Source organism: Barbatula barbatula (assembly GCF_947034865.1).
Source record: "Barbatula barbatula genome assembly, chromosome: 1".
NCBI classification, from domain to species: Eukaryota; Metazoa; Chordata; class Actinopteri; order Cypriniformes; family Nemacheilidae; genus Barbatula; species Barbatula barbatula.
The window spans coordinates 7182276-7200153 of NC_136766.1; the positions used below are offsets into that span (position 1 = coordinate 7182276).

General features: G+C 39.7%; 1 protein-coding gene across 3 annotated transcripts in view; it reads left to right on the plus strand.

The window, feature by feature from the left end:
* Positions 1-17878, plus strand: part of dennd5a (DENN/MADD domain containing 5A) — a 31053-nt gene that overhangs the window by 11510 nt on the left and 1665 nt on the right. For all 3 annotated transcript variants that reach the window (XM_079456761.1, XM_079456760.1, XM_079456759.1), the window contains 20 exons: positions 150-259; positions 681-1353; positions 6047-6234; positions 6803-7117; positions 8707-8922; positions 9058-9292; positions 11255-11405; positions 11532-11625; positions 12547-12678; positions 12889-13041; positions 13147-13234; positions 13675-13759; positions 15531-15659; positions 15972-16093; positions 16181-16326; positions 16591-16709; positions 16786-16964; positions 17051-17133; positions 17238-17361; positions 17629-17797. In XM_079456761.1, the coding sequence (XP_079312887.1) occupies positions 257-259; positions 681-1353; positions 6047-6234; positions 6803-7117; positions 8707-8922; positions 9058-9292; positions 11255-11405; positions 11532-11625; positions 12547-12678; positions 12889-13041; positions 13147-13234; positions 13675-13759; positions 15531-15659; positions 15972-16093; positions 16181-16326; positions 16591-16709; positions 16786-16964; positions 17051-17133; positions 17238-17361; positions 17629-17797 (3404 nt within the window). In that variant the 5' untranslated portion in view covers positions 150-256. The remainder of the gene's footprint in view (positions 1-149; positions 260-680; positions 1354-6046; positions 6235-6802; positions 7118-8706; positions 8923-9057; positions 9293-11254; positions 11406-11531; positions 11626-12546; positions 12679-12888; positions 13042-13146; positions 13235-13674; positions 13760-15530; positions 15660-15971; positions 16094-16180; positions 16327-16590; positions 16710-16785; positions 16965-17050; positions 17134-17237; positions 17362-17628; positions 17798-17878) is intronic.

The window sequence follows — 17878 nt, forward strand, 5'->3', positions numbered from 1 at the left end:
ATGATGACAATTATATCAATGAATTGATTAATTTGTGATTTTGTTGGTTTTGAATTGCCACAAAGGTGTAAGGAGACCTGTTTGGCTAATGTAGAAAACGTTTACAGGTTCTGAATGTCTTTTTTATTATCTCTCTTTACTCATGTCAGGTGAGAATTTTGAGCAGAGTCCACTGAGGAGAACTTTTAAATCCAAAGTTCTAGCGCACTTTCCCGACAATGTGGAGTGGAATCCTTTCGATCAGGATGCTGCGGGCATGGTGAGTGATGCAAATAGGCAATTTTTATTACATTTCTAAAGTAATTTATACTTGACAAGCATGAGTTTTTACATTTCCTTATGACCATTTTTTTAGGCAAAAAGTAAATGAAGTCAGAAAATGTTTCTGCATTGTTTGATATTTCAGAAATCTATGTGCTTTTTATCAAGATAAATTGCTGCTCATCTATTTATATTTCTTTGGAGGACCAATTGAAATATGATTCAGTGACCAATGCCATGTTTATGTATTTGACTTCTACTAATCTGAAATGGCTAAATACAGGCCCATTAACCTCTTCAACATACTTTATCTGTCCATCATAAAAAGCTTATTATGGTTTGTATCAGATCAAATTAGGCTTTCTTGAAATTGAGGATCATTACATTTTTTTAAAACAAGTTGTCCTCTCTTCCTGCAGCTTTGTATGCCAAAGGGCCTGTCCTTCCGCACTCAGGCAGACATTCGCGAGCCTCAGTTCCACTCCTTCATCATCACGCGGGAGGACGGCTCACGCACCTACGGCTTCGCCCTTACTTTCTTCGAGGAGGTGACAAGCAAGCAGATCTGCAGTGCCATGCAGACGCTTTATCACATGCACAATGCAGAACAGTACGACATCCTGCACGCGCCCCCCACGCCTCGCTTCCCCGATGACCCCCGACCCGCCCATCCGCAGCTGCACCCCACCCCCTCTCTCTCCAGGTTACAACGCTTCAACTCGTACGACATCAGTCGTGACACGCTCTACGTGTCCAAGTGCATCTGTCTGATCACGCCGATGGCCTTCGCCCACGCCTGCCGAAAGGTTCTGGAACAGCTGCACCAGGCCGTTACCTCGCCCCAGCCCCCGCCCCTCCCGCTGGAGAGCTACGTCTACAACATCCTCTACGAAGTCCCGCTGCCACCCCTCGGGCGTTCCCTAAAGTTCTTTGGCGTATATGGATCGATTTTGTGTCAGAGGCCCAGCACGGCCGAGCTGCCCCTTTTTGACTTTCACATACAAGAAGTGTTTGAGCTGCTGGGAGTGGAGAACGTTCTGCAGCTCTTCACCTGTGCGCTTCTTGAGATCCAGATCCTTCTATACTCGCAACGTGAGTAATTTTCAGAAATTCTTCTGTGGTGCTTTGCAGTTGTCTTTATTCACCCTCATGTCATTCAAAACCTTTATGACTTTCTTTCCTTGTAAATATCATGTGACTCATCCAAAGAAAATGATGGCCTGTCCTGTTTGGCAGGTGGCATAGTCCCAATTCCTTCATTTGCAATTATCCTGAGCTATGACACGGTGGGCATCTAAACGCTATGCTTTTAAGAGCCCTTTAAACACAATGTGTGCTCTCGACAAATATCTTCTACAATATAATAAAATATCAGTAGTTTATGATGCACATTGTTGCTGCATTTGAATGAATGTGAATGATGAAAGACGCCTTCGCAGACAGATTAACCAGTTAAAGCTGCTAGCAGCAGACAGGGGGAAACTGGACTGAACCTTGACGCCTTGGTATATTCCCCTGTGCTCTGAGATCTATATCTGATGTTTTAGCAGCCCCTAACATCACGTAAAATAAACTGTGATTGGTTGCTGTATGTAGCCAGTGGGCTCCTTCCTGTCTAGGTGGGCAATTCTGAGCCAGAATAAACTACAATGTTTAAGAAATTTCTGGCAACATGACACTAATTTTTCTTGTATGATCATGTTTTTATTTTTGGTGGCTACTATGACTTGTCTACAAATACTATAGTTAATGGGATAGTTCACCCAGAAATGTTATTCTGTCATCGTTTTCTTTCTCGTAGCACCTAAACTCTGGAATAGCCTTCCCGATACTATTCGAGGGTCAGAAATGCTCGCCCAATTTAATTCTAGATTAAAGACACATATTTTCAGCCAAGCATCCACTTAATGTATAATATGTGAGAATGCATTTATTAGATATTATTAACTAGAATTATCTTGCTTTTGACTGTGCTTTGTTTTACCTTTTTTGTGTATTTGTGTTTTTCTTATTTTCTCCTGTTAAGCTGCTTTGGAACAATGCACATTGTGAAAAGCGCTATATAAATACAATTGAATTGATTTTACTTACTCTCAGGTTGTTCCAAACCTGTATTCTGCTGAACAGAAAAGGAATATATATAGAAGAATGTCGGTAGCCAAACAGATTGAATGGTTACTGACATTCTTTCAAATATTACAGAACAAAGAAATGTATACAGGGTTGAGGGTAAGTAAATGATGACTGAATTTGTATTTGTTGACTGAACTTTCCCTTTAAAGAAAAACCATCCCATAATCTATCAGGGAGAACCTTAATGCAAGAGATTAGCATTATTTTTTTTATTAGTTAGTTTTGCTTGATAGAATTCACTATAGAAGGTTTCAAAGCAACAGCATAAACAAACGTTATTGCGTGAGCATGCAAACTCTTGGGCCCAGACTTAACTTTCAGTACAAATCCGCAAAAAATAGAGTCCCTGCAGATTATTTTTGATAACATGCTAAGAAATAACATGTAAATTATATTAGCTAGCAAGTTAAAAGTATTTCTCGCCAATATTATTTGGGTTATAATGTTAGAAGAACGTTATTCGGCTAAACTTAAATGCGGCAAAGTTACATGACCCATTTAACAAATTGTTTATTTAATACAGTCGTGGCCAAACGTGTTGGTAGTGACATACATTTTGTATTTTGGAATTTTACTGTTTCTGTAGATTATTTTTCCATATGTTCCTATGGTATACTGGATATTTTAGGTTAGAATATCTTGCATTTAAAGGTGTTTATTGGCAAAAACATAATATATGCAAAGAGTCACAATTTACAGTGTTAGGCCTTGTTTTTCACAACCTCTGCTATTCACTCTGGCATGCTGGATAAATCCTGACTGATGGCAAACCCCTTCTTGCATCACTTTTTGAGGGTTGACCACATGTTTTCTATATGGGATTGACATCTGTGGAGTTGCTTTTTTTTTAACTTTTTTTATATGCATTGGATCACTCCAAATAATAATCTTTAAACTATGTGAACGAAGCAGAAATTTAGCAAGACACAGCATTTATGTCTCTGCCAACAATACTTTTGGCCATGACTATGCACTTTTTATACAATAAAATATGACTATAAAGGAATATTAAAGCAAATGAAATTAAATATAATTGGTTATATTATTAGCCACTTGCCTGACAGATCAACAAACACAGTCTGGAAGTTAACTTCAGGCAGTCGTGTGTGTCCTATGAAACCATCTCAAACAGCTAGCAAACATGCTCTTATTTTCACATTAGTGCTATTTTATACAATAAATATTAAACCAACACAACACATGTCTCTGTTTGTGCCACGCAAACGTCAAATTCAGCACATTTCTTGCGTTTGTGCCTTTTCAGTTCAATACAGGCTGGGTTAAGTCAGAGGATAGGCAGGCGGGTAGGTTGCAGTGTACTGCGACAAGCTCTCTCTTTTCACACTCTCTCCCCGTCTCTGTGTTGGTTATGAGCTCATGCTATTGCTTTGTTCTCTCTTGTTCGCAAACTGACCGGCCACACTTTGCCCACAGCCACCGCACAGCTTTCTGTTGAGCGTTTATTTAATGGATCATTAGCTACTAATCTTAAAGTCGCTTAAGTGAAACATATTTGGGTTTTTTGTGTGTGTGTGTGTGTGTGTGTTAATGTTTTGTATTTTCAGGTAGGCTCTTTTTTTATTTTTGTCTGGTTTGAACTGTGTAAATAAGTGTTTTACACTAGTGTTGTTTGATTTAACATAATGTAATTGGCTGCGTTTCGCACTGGAGAGCCTCAGCAGAGCGTTTTAGATTAAATTTACAGGGACGTTGGCAAATTGTTTCGCGATTCAGTGGCAGATGTGATGATTGGATCAATTACATCAACAAGGAAGGGCAAATTACAGGGGGTAACTACAAAATGTTAGGGGGCTGGGTGGATGCGTCGGTGGTGTTGCCTAGCAACCCTCCTCCAGATAACGAGGATGGCGGTGATGCAGCATAAATATGACTGGCTGGAAATGACATCATCCTTTTCTCAGCCAGAAGCCTCACGGTTGTAGAATAATGTATGTGGACACTGAAGGGGATTTGTTATTAGACGGAGCTGCGCGCACAGGCAGCGGGCATGATCTCTTTAAAATGAGAGAGCCTACGCTGTTCTATAAATAGCAGGCACATTCATAGCTAATGGCCAAATGTCCTGGCCTGTTCCCGTGTACGTGAATCCTTGAGATGGGCACCTGCTTTTAGATCGATGGACGTTTGTCAGTTACTTATTGTCTCTGTATATAGATCTCTGGCTCACAGAGCTGGGCGGCATGATGGTTTATACAGCACAGCAATAGAAATGTGCCAAGACATAGAGGTTTCGGTACTGTTGATACAGTGGTACATGGATGTGCGTATTCAAGTGTTAAATAATAGAATCAATGCGTGTATCTTTTGGTTTGCATCCATCAAATTCTACACGTAATTGCCGTTCTTTAAATATGCACATAATTATTTTGTAACGTGTGTTGAATATATAATTATCATGTTACAATTATCAATGTTATCATGTTTTTATTGTGTTAGTTAGATGTATTTTTTTGTTATTATGGATTAAATCCAAACAATCCAACTACAGTTTAATTGATATTAATCATAATGCACAATAAAAAAAAACATTTTTGGAAAACCAAAATCTTCATATGCAGTAGGCTTACATATGGTTATGTAATGGTTCATCTGTTTAATAAGAGGAGAGGAAGTGCGTGTCTGTGTATGTTAAAGGAATAGTTCACCTGAAAATAAATATTCTGTCCTTTGTATGACTCTTTCTTCTGTGAAACACAAAACAAGATATTTTGAGAAATGAGGAAAGAAATTTGATATTGTGTCCATACAATGGAAGTCAATGGGGGCGATGTTGTTCGGTTACCAGTGTTCTTCATAATATTTTCTATGGTGTTCTGCAGAAGAAGGAAAGTCATACAAGTTTGGAATGACATGATGGTGAGCAAATGATGACATTTTTGGGTGAAGTATTTGTTTGTTATATTTCTAATATGTTCTATATATGAATGTGTAACTGTCGATACAGTACTGAGGGCTGTGAGGATGAAGAGGGTGTGTGTTTGTGTGAATACGGCTGTTGTTATTGCTGAGGGTGTTTAGAAACCGGAAGTATTCTTGTATCTTGGACATACGTGATCCATTGGGGCTGCAGGGTGGAGACCTTAACCTGAAGATCAGCCATTTTTACTGTGTTTTGTGGGTTTCAAATTGGCCTATTCCCTTTGAAACATGAAATTGTGTCATTCTCATACATGAGAGTGCATTGCGCATCAGGCTCTTAGGAATCATTTACTGTATCACGATATCAGGAACGTTAGAATATCAAGGACATTCTCACAAAAACCCTCTTAGTGTACCGGCTGTCTGTCTGTATGCAGAGTGATACTTTAATTAAATCTGAGATATTATATATTTTTATTCATGGACTATTACATAGTTTAGAATGTCAAAGCTCTTACTTTCAGTCTTACATGGCCTTAACGTCTTGTCTAGTCTAGTCTGCTGTCCTAGTTTCCTTTTACGGCCAGCTATACGGACAAAGTGCATTACATACATTTATATAAAAAATGTCAGTGATACACTGATGACTAATAGTCAAGCCAGTCAGTTCGGAGTAGATTTTTTCAACCAGTGTCATTGTCTGGTAAGACCGCCGTGCATCATCCTCCTCTTGCATTGGCTTTTGTAAACGTGTCTGTCATTTTCCGAGCAGATTACCAGCGGCTGATGGCGGTGGCGGAGAGCATCACAGCCTTAATGTTCCCCTTCCAATGGCAGCATGTGTACGTGCCGATCCTTCCCGCATCCCTGCTTCACTTCCTGGACGCTCCCGTGCCCTACCTCATGGGTTTACACTCCAACGGCCAGGATGACCGCACCAAGCTGGAACTTCCCCAAGAGGTGAGTGACCCACTCTCACGCCCCCACACGAGTTGCCCATTGAGTGCAGGACGAATTCATGAGCAGAGATGATTCATGTGCTTTCTCCTAAGAATGGTGCTGCTTTAACCTTATAGGCGATGCGTCTCTGGGAGCTGTTAAGAGAGAGTGATCTTTATAACAGCATGTTATTGTAAAATTCTCTGATAAGAGGTAAAGAATATAGCTTTTAGGGTGGAATTATCCTTTGATTCGCTTCTACAAATTCTGTTAATGTTTACTCATTCCTATGCCGTTCAACCATGTGTCACTTTATTTAGCCAAATATGAGGTGAACTTAAGAATATCCTGATGACTCTACCAAATAATGAAAGATCATAAAGGCCACTGACTAGGGTTATTCAATTTCAAAATTAAAACACCATAAAAGTACCATATAAATCAGCAATCTATACAATCTATACTGGATTGTGCAAAGCCCTCTTGTGGACAGAACCAGTAGTCTATATTGCTTCTCTTTGGGAAGTTTTTCCTTAACATCCACGCACAGATCAATGTTTTAATGACTAATGAAATAATTTTTCCTCAGGCCAACTTGTGTTTTGTCGATATTGACAACCACTTCATCGAGCTACCAGAGGACCTGCCTCAGTTTCCCAACAAGCTGGAGTTCATCCAGGAGATCTCTGAGGTTCTGTTGGCGTATGGACTGTCTCCAGAGGCAAACCCACAATGCAGTGAGGTCCACACCAAGCTCAGGAGCTTTCGCTCGGCCGACGTGGTTTCTGACAAACGCAACGGCAACCTGGCGGGCTCGCCGCTCAACTCTTTCCTGCTGAGAGAAAACCAAACCATAGCCCGCCTTCAAGCGCTGGTCAAGAGGACTGGAGTCAGTCTGGAGAAGGTGAGTCAATGCTAGTCAACATAACCATTTTTTGCATAAAAACATACCATAAAAATATAACATGTTAGAAGAATGTGACTGATCCTCTGTCTCTGCAGGACTTCATTTGTTATGACGTTTCTTTCTTTTTAACAGACTTAAGGTTTTTAACTTCATTGTTTCTTTGAGGATTAGCAGTTTATTCAGTCATTTCAACAATTGCTTCAGAAGTGATGGCAGCTGCTTTGTATGCAGCAGATCTGTATAGTGTGGGCAGTCGTTATAATTACTGTGTGGGCAATATAAAAGAATGAGTGAATTATAAAGACTAAAGACAAGATGTTCTGATTCACAGCGGGCTGAAGTCTTGCTATCTGACAATGAGCAGCTTAAGTTCACATTGTCTCTAAAGACCAGCGATTGACTCTTTATTCCTATTAACGCTTCTAAATGAGAAGACTAGAAAAGGTTTCTTTGTTTAAATCCGCTTTCATGCCCATGACTCAGCACATCCTTTAGTCTGGACTAGTTTTGTTTCCATCATACTTGGCTGGCATACTTGATGCTTTTCATGCTCAGCATGGCTACACTGTAAAGTTAGATTCTCTTGGGAAGGAGCGCTTTAAGTCAAAGCAGATTTGTCCACTTCCTGACCCAGCACTCAGGTTACCATGGTAATGTAGATAACTCGGAGATGGTGGTATGTGCTGCCAAACTTTCTCTCTATCATCTGTTAACTCCTTCCTTTGCGATTGTCAAATTTTATTGTCTGATTGGGATTTAATATATTTTTTTATATTTTTTTATTTTTAGCTAACTTTAGTTTTTCCTGATTTACTATTATTGTATTTCATGTAACCATATTATTTCAGTTTTTAGTGTTTTTATTTGTTGACTTCTAAAGAGCTTGTTTGTTTTTTACACTACAGCAATGTAGAGTTTGTTTTGAGATTTCAAAGTGGGCGGGGCTATTGAAATTGCTTGATTCCCAAGCAGTGGGTGGGATTTATTGCCTTTTTTACATGTTGTGATTGTGCACATTACCGAAGTAAAGCTATGCTAATATTTTCCGGTAGCTCCTCACTGCAGAATGCGAGATCCAAGGGTTAAGGATTGCATTGTGATTGGTCGAAACTGAATCCAGTCTACTCCCACTGTGTCTTGTTTAGTCGACAGATTTCTGCAGCTGTTTTGCCACAACACATGTTGTATTGGTTCTCTAACGCATTGAGTCGTAACTAAAGTTATTCTTTTGACGGAAAAACATTCTTGCTGAAGACATATTTTATGTGTTTCAGGTTTTGGATAAGGATTTTAAGGGTACTTTTAATAACGTATTTTATTACATTTCTGTTTAGGGTAAGAGTTTAGGTTAACATAATTGAATGCGTACACTGAATTATGATTGCACTGATAAGAGCAAACGTTGGCAACCTAACTCTCCAAACTGCGGCTAAGTATATAAAGTGGGAGGAGTTGGATCTGGATCCAACCTAGTCACCTGGATCTTGTGTTCTGCAGTGAGGACCATCTCTTAAAGTTATTTTAGTTCATAATTCACCGCAGTGCTTCTTTATATACAGTGTGTTTTCCTTCTGTATGTTTGGCAGTTGGATGTGAAGGAAGACGCGAGCACTAATAAGGACACAAAAGTGCAGTGTAATGAACATGAGTTCAGGATGTATCAGTTGAACATTCGTGTCCGGGAGGTCTTCGCTAATCGCTTCACCCAGATGTTCGCTGACTACGAGGTGTTTGTCATCCAGCCCAGCCAAGATAAAGAGTCCTGGTTCAGCAACCGTGACCAGATGCAGAACTTTGACAAGGTATCAGTGCTGAATTTTCAACTGGGTTTAATGTCCAAAACGTTTTGCATGACAAAACTCCAAATGCTGTATAGCTTCAATGTTGTTCACACCAGCTTCACATGGTCATCCCTTTATGGATTCTACTCACTGCAGGCCTCCTTCCTGTCGGATCAGCCCGAACCCTACCTGCCGTTCCTCTCTCGGTTCCTGGAGACGCAGATGTTTGCCTCTTTCATTGACAGCAAGATCCTGTGCCATGACGACGAGGACAAAGAACACACGCTACGAGTGTTTGATTCCCGTGTTGACAAGGTCCGCATGTTAAATGTCAGGACGCCCACCCTGCGCACCTCCATGTACCAGAAATGCACCAATATTGATGAAGCAGGTGAGACAGCTCGTCACTTAAGACAAGGGATTTCCGGCAGGGTCCAAATAAGCATAATGAAATAAAAATGTCTTCTGGAAAAAAATTGTTATCTGTTTGTGAACATGGTCAAGCCTGCAAAGCTTCATTGGCATGATTGCCAACATTTTAAGTATAGTGCAATAATTAGATTTACATTAAAATATATGTAAAATATGTATAGTATATTGTCAGGTTAATGGATCATGGATGTCCCACTGATGGCAAATGTTCTAGAAGTTCAATGAATGTAAATTAATCCACAAGGGTCATTTTCAAATGTCATATTGGTTTCTTCATGAACCTAACTTTAAATATTAAGCACACATTGATTGCGAGTTCGTTTTTTATAGATTTGTGACCTTTATTTGCAGACACACTGCTGTTGAAATGTTATTAGGTGCTTGATCTGCTCCTGACACTTTATTAATGATGATATCTATAGGCATTAGCATGGGAAATCACTACGGGTATTATGATCATAATGTTTTCCGCACCCTGCAATGTATTATGGGTTTATGTGTTGAGTGCTTCACATTCAGATGTCCTCCATTAGCCCCACCCACAGAAGAAAACGCCATAAATGATCTTTAAATGGAAATGTTATTTATTGTTAACAGCTAAATTATTATTGGTTAAGACGTTTGTGAAAGGAAGTATTTAGGGGCTTAAATTCATCATTATACAGAACACTAGAAAATAATAATCCCCACACCCTAGCAACCACTAACACACGTATCATCTTTAGAAGGGATTGTTCACTCAAAAATTAAGTCATCCTTTATTTACCCTCATTTTGTTCAAAACCTGTATATGACTTTCTTTTGCAGAACATAAGAGAATATATTTGGAGAAATGTGTGGTTTTGTGTCCATAAAATGGACGCCTGCAATGAACCAGGAGACTTTGTCACAAGACTAAACAGGTGTCACAAAGCCCATTTCAAGCCTGAACTCAATTTAGAGTAAATGTGTAGTTACTGCGCTTTGCCTTTGTAGGGCGGTATACTACACTTCACTCCTTATAATGCAAAACACAATTATAGCCAATGTAAGTAAACTATGACTGCATTAAAAAAGTGACTTGACTTTATGGAAGGTGGTAGGTGTATTCTAGACATTGAGAGCGTGTATGTAAGCGTTTTGCCTGTTTCACACCGCACGCGTATTTTATTCTGCCACATGTTAACAGATGAGAGCATTCCTAACAAACGCTTAAAAAGTGGAGTAGAAGTGGCCCATAAAAGCAGCGGTGCAGTGATCATTTCGGTACTGATTCAATTTTTGCTGTGCTGCTCACGCTTAATTAAAGCGACAGTACATTCTTTACGGACAAAATCCACATGGATTGACAGGAAAAAGTCAGTAAGTGGTGTGACAGTGTTTTTGGCCAAAACCACTATGGTGAGTTAATCCTTTAGTGACTTTGTATCCTTCAAAGCATGATGGCTTTTTATTTCAAACTTTTAATACGTGGATCCAAAAGGGCATGAAACGGGCAGATTTAACAAATCATAGTTATGCAATCTAACTCTGCCAAATGCCTAAATGTTAAAAGCGCTTCGATGAAGTTCAGGATATTTTGTCCGTTGATGTATATAATATAACATCATGCGAAGTTCCATTGTTGTACTGTGGTACCTACCCAGGCAGCGTGGTGCACAGTGCAAGCATACGCTGCCGGTGTGAAAGGACAATGGGCAGGTGCTGCCAACACTCTCCCTACGCACTGTTCCCACTCCCGCTCCACCTACGCACCGCTCCTGCCGTTAGTGGCTTAGCTGTCTTTTTAATTCGACCACATCACACGTTTACACTCCTCCTGCGATTTGGGTTTCTTGTCACCATGACGATGACATCATTTCTTTGACACCATATGGGGTTTTAGGTGATTCATCAGTAATGTGTGAGACGTTGTTTCTGATGTGTTTGTTTGTTGCTTTAGAAAAAGCCATCGAGATGAGACTGTGTAAGATCGACCACACGGCTCTACACCCCCACCTGCTGGATATGAAGATCGGCCAGGGCCGGTATGAGCCTGGATTCTTCCCCCGACTGCAGTCTGATGTGCTTTCTACTGGACCCACCAGCAACAAGTGAGAATGAATCTTTTTTTGTTGATGTTTCGGACGGCGATGACAATATAGAGGGTTTCTAGAAATGTTTTTTCTATGTTTGTGGTGCTAAGTTCATGATGTAATGCTGTTGTTGTGGTGTGTTAGATATGCGAAGCGCAGCGCTCCTGCACAGTGGAGGAGGAGGGACAGACAGAAGCAACACGCTGAACATCTCTATCTAGATAATGACCAGAGAGAGGTATGAATAGCATCTATTCTTTATTCCTTTGTTCTTCACATATCTCCATCTTAATGTCTTCTGTTCTTTTACTTTCCATTGTCATGGTTTCTTTCGTTTTGTGTTCTTTCTTTCCCTATGTTTATTTTTTCTATCTTTTTGTCCTGTCTTCCTCTTACACGCACTCACTCTCAGCATGTGGAGTGTCTGGTCTCTGAGCCTCAGCTCCTGCTGGCTCTGGACTATTACTGGTTTTCTCAGACTTTCAGGCCGTGTCTGAGGTCCGTCAGGGTGGATGTGGTATGTGTTAGATAAGATGTGAGATAAGACCGTGAATCTCAGGAGGTCTTCCCTCTGTTCTCTTCCTATCCTGAACCTGCAGCCATATAAGCATCAGTTGCGTCCTGCATTTTTCCCTTTGATTAATTCCTTCAGAATAAAATTCCTCCGTTTTTATCCTTTCTTTGCCCAGTGAATAAAGTGTACTGTGGTAAAGTGGTGAAAAACAATTGTCATTAAACAAAATCAAAAGAAAAAAATAACAATTTATGTTGATAAAACAAAGACTTTTAGAATGCTTAGGACTTTGTTTATTGACAAAAGTTACATGGTTTTAACTCACCCATACACCACATTTTACAGTTGCTTCCTGCATTCTGAATTTTTTTTTTAAACAAATAAAACTTTTATAATATAATAATACAAATAAAAAGGTTTATTTGTTTACGAGAGAAATAACAAAATATAATTAGATCTTTTAGATCATTTTATTATTATTGTTGTGCAGCATTTCAATATTCTGGTGGAAGTTTTTCGTGCTCTTTAATTAAAAACAATTATTGTCAAATATACAAATATCACAATGCATTTATTCATGATTTCAAGCCATCAGTGTTTATCATTGTGTTAAATCTCCGTGACTGTGAGGCTTTGTCATTGCAGAAGTACATTCAGGAGGCTAGGAACCTTGGCACCACCCTCCGCCAGCCCAAACTCTCCAACCTCTCGCCATCAGTCATCGCTCAAACCAACTGGAAATTTGTTGAGGGGTTGTTGAAAGAGTGCAGAAATAAGGTCCGTTTGTACCTTTGATTTCTGATGATAAACTACAACTTTCCGATTTAGTCAGAGCTGGTAGCACAGACGCTGTATGTTTCTGAGTCAGGTGTTTTATCTCAAATACAAAGTGATCAAATCAAATAGATGGCATTACCAAATGTAAACAGGGTCACAGTGAGGATTTTGATGTAAACTGTTGCTAACCCAGTCTAATCCACGGCGTAGACAAAACGTATGCTTGTGGAGAAGATGGGCAGGGAGGCGGTGGAGCTGGGCCACGGGGAGGTCAGCATCACGGGTGTGGAGGAGAACACGCTCATCGCCAGCTTGTGTGATCTCTTGGAAAGGATCTGGAGTCACGGTCTGCAGGTCAAGCAGGTACAGAAACCACACATGAGCATGCTAACTTGCAAGACATGGCAGCTTGGCTTCCCTTGTGTTTGTGATTTGTTTGACCCTGATTCTGGTTTGTGTTTTTGCCAGGGAAAATCTGCCTTGTGGTCGCACCTCTTACATTATCAGGAGAGCAAAGAGAAGAGAGATGCCACTCCAGCTGGCCTCACCCCTCCTGGTAAAAGAGATTAATCGTGATTTTTGTTTTTTCTTTTTTGACCTAGTGGGCTACCCACATAGGCAGCTGCCTTTTAAGATGGAAAGCATTTTGCGTTTCAAATTTCTTTTTACAGTGCACAGTAGAATATAATAAGATGTATATATCTCAAAGCACATATGGACAAAAACATAAAAAACTGTGTTCAAACGCTGGCTCTCCTTATCTCAATTTGCAAGAATAAGCATATAATAAAGATTTATCATTTGAGATGTCGGGGTACAAGAAACCTTTAATATTAGGCTTCCAGCTTTTCTTTTTTGAAACACCACATACAGTACATGGGATATAAAACCAACCCCAAATATGTTTATATTTCAGCGTTGCTGTTATTGAAAAAGTGTTGAATCGCTGTCATATGTTTGATATTTTACACATTATGTTTCTCTGTTTCGTCTCAGGGATCATTCATGAGACAGAGAGGAGAAAGTCAGACGCTGGCTGTGCAATGCCACCTCTTAAAGTCTCTTTGATCCAGGACATGAGGTGAGTGTTAGCTCTGACTGCTAAAAGCATTGCTTTATACTTCCACCTTCTGACAGAAAAGAATTAAAACACACCCCTATTATAACTGTACACCCATACATAATTTACTCTGATGATAAGTACTTTTAAGTATAATAATTACCTTTTTTTTACATTGATCTGCATGTACATAAACAAAAACATATCAAAGAACTCCTAAAATAAATGTTTTGGGTGTGTCATTATAAAAAACAAAAACATATTCGTGAACAGGATGCCTTTAGGTATAAAATCGTGTATTATTTTGCAATTCTGAATATCTGTGGTGAAAATGTTTGAATTAGACATTTATAGTAGACCCAGGCTGGTTTATGCTATTTAGTGATTCTCTTGTTCTGGTCTAGCTGGTGAACCATTATGACTTTGATATTACCAGTCCAGAATCTTTCTAGTGAAACCGGTTGACCAAGAGATTCTTGCAGTTTATCATCATGTATATTTATGTGAAGTCACAGATTTTTTTGGGGCTTGTAGCCTTCTCTCTGGATATAAACAGTATAGTCAGATTGTAGTCTGGTCTCTTCTCATTGCGTGAGGTGAGGGAAGCAGCGAGACGCTTTCTGTCTGCATATTATTTCCAGCCTAATAAACATCAGACCCCCGCTGAGCTGTGATGTGACATCACAGAGCAAGAGAAGCCTTAGTATCATCCATCACTTTATCCATGCCGGTGTCTACTAGTGTCAAGTCATCAAACACATCCAGTTAACTAAGTATTGATCTGAATTTTGCTGTATTTGTGGTGTCAGCATTACCACCACAAACAACACATTTGTTTGTTTGGGTTACTAACACATTTTTAACAGCACTAAATGGCAATGTTTTGATACGTTAATATAGTTTGAACTACTGTACATTTAAATGTAGTCATTTTTCAGGTGCTTTTTTATTCAGGTGACTTAGAAACGAGGAAACATTACAAGCAATTTGCGGAGTCTATACTAGTCATTATTCCACAATATAAAAATGTTTTAATAAACTACAGCATAAACACTGAACGATCAGGATAAAATTATTACACATGCAGATCTGGTTAAGGTTAAATTAGGCGAACAGAGAATATCTGGGGTCTGGGGAGCCAGGAGGTAACTCTTTATGCAAGGTTCGACAGTGTTGACTAACGGTGCTGGAGTGGAAGTGAATGCGTCTGGATGCAGGCGATGACAGCATGCCGGCTTGATGCTCTGGGGAGTCTGTGAGTCAATTCTTCTGCCCCATTTCTCTCTTGAACCGTTCCTCAAGATAACTGCTTCCTGTGTAATACACAAGTCTAGAGAGTTGCTAGAGAGGTTTCGTTGCATCACTACTTCAATTGAGAGGCGTGCTGTTAAATTAGCTACATTATTGAATGTTTTCACCTGGCGAGCAACAAAATGGACCGAAAATTGAAGGAGGGGCCAAAACTATATCTAAAGAGAGTAGTCCACCACCTAGAACATCCCAAAGGAGGTCTGTCATCAAATTCTGTCATCATTTACATACCCGTTGTTATTTAAAGCCTATGTTATTTTCTTTCTTCTGCAAATAGAAAAATGTTGGTTACCAACATCATGGCATAGCATGGCACCATTACCAACTTTTTGGACTATTGAATTATGTTAATTATTCTGACATTTACAATTATTTGACTGTAACTTATATTATCTTTAAATACAACATGTCACTTTAAGTGAATTCAACTGTTCAAATTGGACTTGAAAGCCTCTGATATTCAGCTTTGGTTGCTCTTCAGGCACATCCAGAACATTAGTGAGATCAAGACCGATGTGGGAAAGGCAAGGGCATGGGTGCGTCTCTCTATGGAGAAGAAACTGCTCTCCAGGCACCTAAAACAACTTCTGTCTGACCATGAACTCACCAAGTAAGATCTTCAAGTTCTTTGCTTTTGAAATAAAAGTTACTTTAATAAATCAGTTAATGGGTTATAAGACGATGATTATGTTATGCAAAGAACAAGCCACCATAGAAATGTGGTTTTAAATTATGAATGTGCCTAGAACAGTAAAGTGGATCATGTTCATTGTGGTGTGCCGACCTGAAGTAACCTTGCTCTCCGTTTGAACTCACATTTACTGTCGAATCTCAATGCCATGCGGTGGAGTTGGATATTCATATGCTGTACATATTAGTCGTTATGGTTTTAATGGTTTATTGTGGTTTGAATTTTCTAAAGGAAACTCTATAAGCGCTACGCTTTTCTTCGCTGTGATGATGAGAAAGAGCAGTTTCTCTATCACCTCCTTTCCTTCAATGCCGTGGATTACTTCTGCTTCACTAACGTTTTCACAACGATCAGTAAGTATCACATGAAATGGACAAGTAAACTTATCGCTGTGATTTTTTGCTAATGACATTATCTGTATTCTATCTCGTTGTTTACAGTGATACCGTATCATGTGGTGATCATTCCCAGTAAGAAACTCGGTGGCTCCATGTTCACCGCCAACCCATGGGTGTGCGTGTCAGGGGAACTAGCTGAGACTGGGGTACTACAGGTCCCCAGAAATACTCTGGAGATCACGTTTGAGGTGAGCTTAAACACCATGTGATCAACGTGAGAGGTTTCATTTTAATTGTCTCCTGCAATTCTCGGTTTTTATAAAGGAAGGTCTGATGGAGCTGATGCTGAAGTTATTACCATGGCAACCGATACACCAGATATCGCCTACACTGAATGAACAAATACAATTGCATGTTGCACAATCCCAGTTTTATTTTTAAATTGTATTATTTTGTCCATCGACTGCTCTCCAGACTAATCGTTTTGGTCTGTTATAATTCTACCTCCACAGTGTCAGAACCTGGGCAAGTTGACCACCGTTCAGATGGGTCATGATAACTCAGGCCTGTATGCGAAGTGGTTGGTAGAGTCTGTGATGGTCCGCAATGGAATAACAGGACACACTTACAAGTGAGTACAAAGACATTTTACACATTTTTTATATTATTCTCTAAGAGCCTTCACTGACTGAAAGACTGTTGTGTAGGTTTCCATGTGGCCGTTGGCTTGGAAAGGGGGTAGATGATGGCAGCCTGGAGCGGATACTGGTGGGCGAATTGGTGACTAACACAGAGAGCGAGGAGAGAATGTGTCGGACTCCACCGATGCAGCAATCCCCCGGAATGATGCGAAGATTTGTCACCATTTCACCAAACAGCAAACCAAGTGTGTGCACAAGTCCATGGATTATGTTGAACTTAATGGTCAGTATATGAATGGTCTCAAACATGTTTTATGTTTTTATCCTTTAGAGTTAAACACAGGGCAGATCCAGGAAGGAGTGGGAGAGGCGATCAATGGCATTGTTAAGCACTTCCATAAGCCAGAGAAAGAGGTGAGGGTCCTTTGTAAGCATATCTGCATGTGAATGGCCTGTTGAAACTTTTTTTGTTGTGAATTACATGAAGACATAACATTCCTGTTGTTGTCCTGTTGTAGAGAGGAAGCCTCACGTTGCTTCTGTGTGGAGAGTATGGTTTGGTGTGGGCTCTGGAGCAGGTGTTCCAACATGGCTTCAAGTCACCACGCCTTTTTAAGAACGTCTTCATTTGGGACTTTCTAGGTAACAAATATTAATTGAAACGGTAATAGATTTTTAAATTTCTTGTAAAGTTTTGAAAGTTTAGGAGATACAACTAGAATGTTTCAGTCCAACATCGACGATATGCATATTGCGAAATGCACAATAATTGTATATTTCAATATATCTCTCAGCCTTATACACGGTTATAACTTTTGCTCTTCACCCCAAATTTGTTACAAAGACTTAAAATCTATTTGTTTCCAGGGGTGTGTAATAAAACATTTTTTACATGCTTTATTCTTTCAGAAAAAGCTCAAGTTTACTTTGAGGGTGCCATTCAGAGCCAGATTACCCCGGATGAGAACTGGCAGATGAGGGCACGACATTTTTGCCATTTCATGCAGGCTATCAACAGCACACCTAGAAACATCGGCAAGGATGGGAAGTTTCAGATGCTTGTGTGTCTTGGGGCCAGGTTTGTTTTTACCCTTTTTCTTAAATTTCTATATACAATTAAAATGAACCCTGTTTACATTTCACTTGTTTACATTTCACT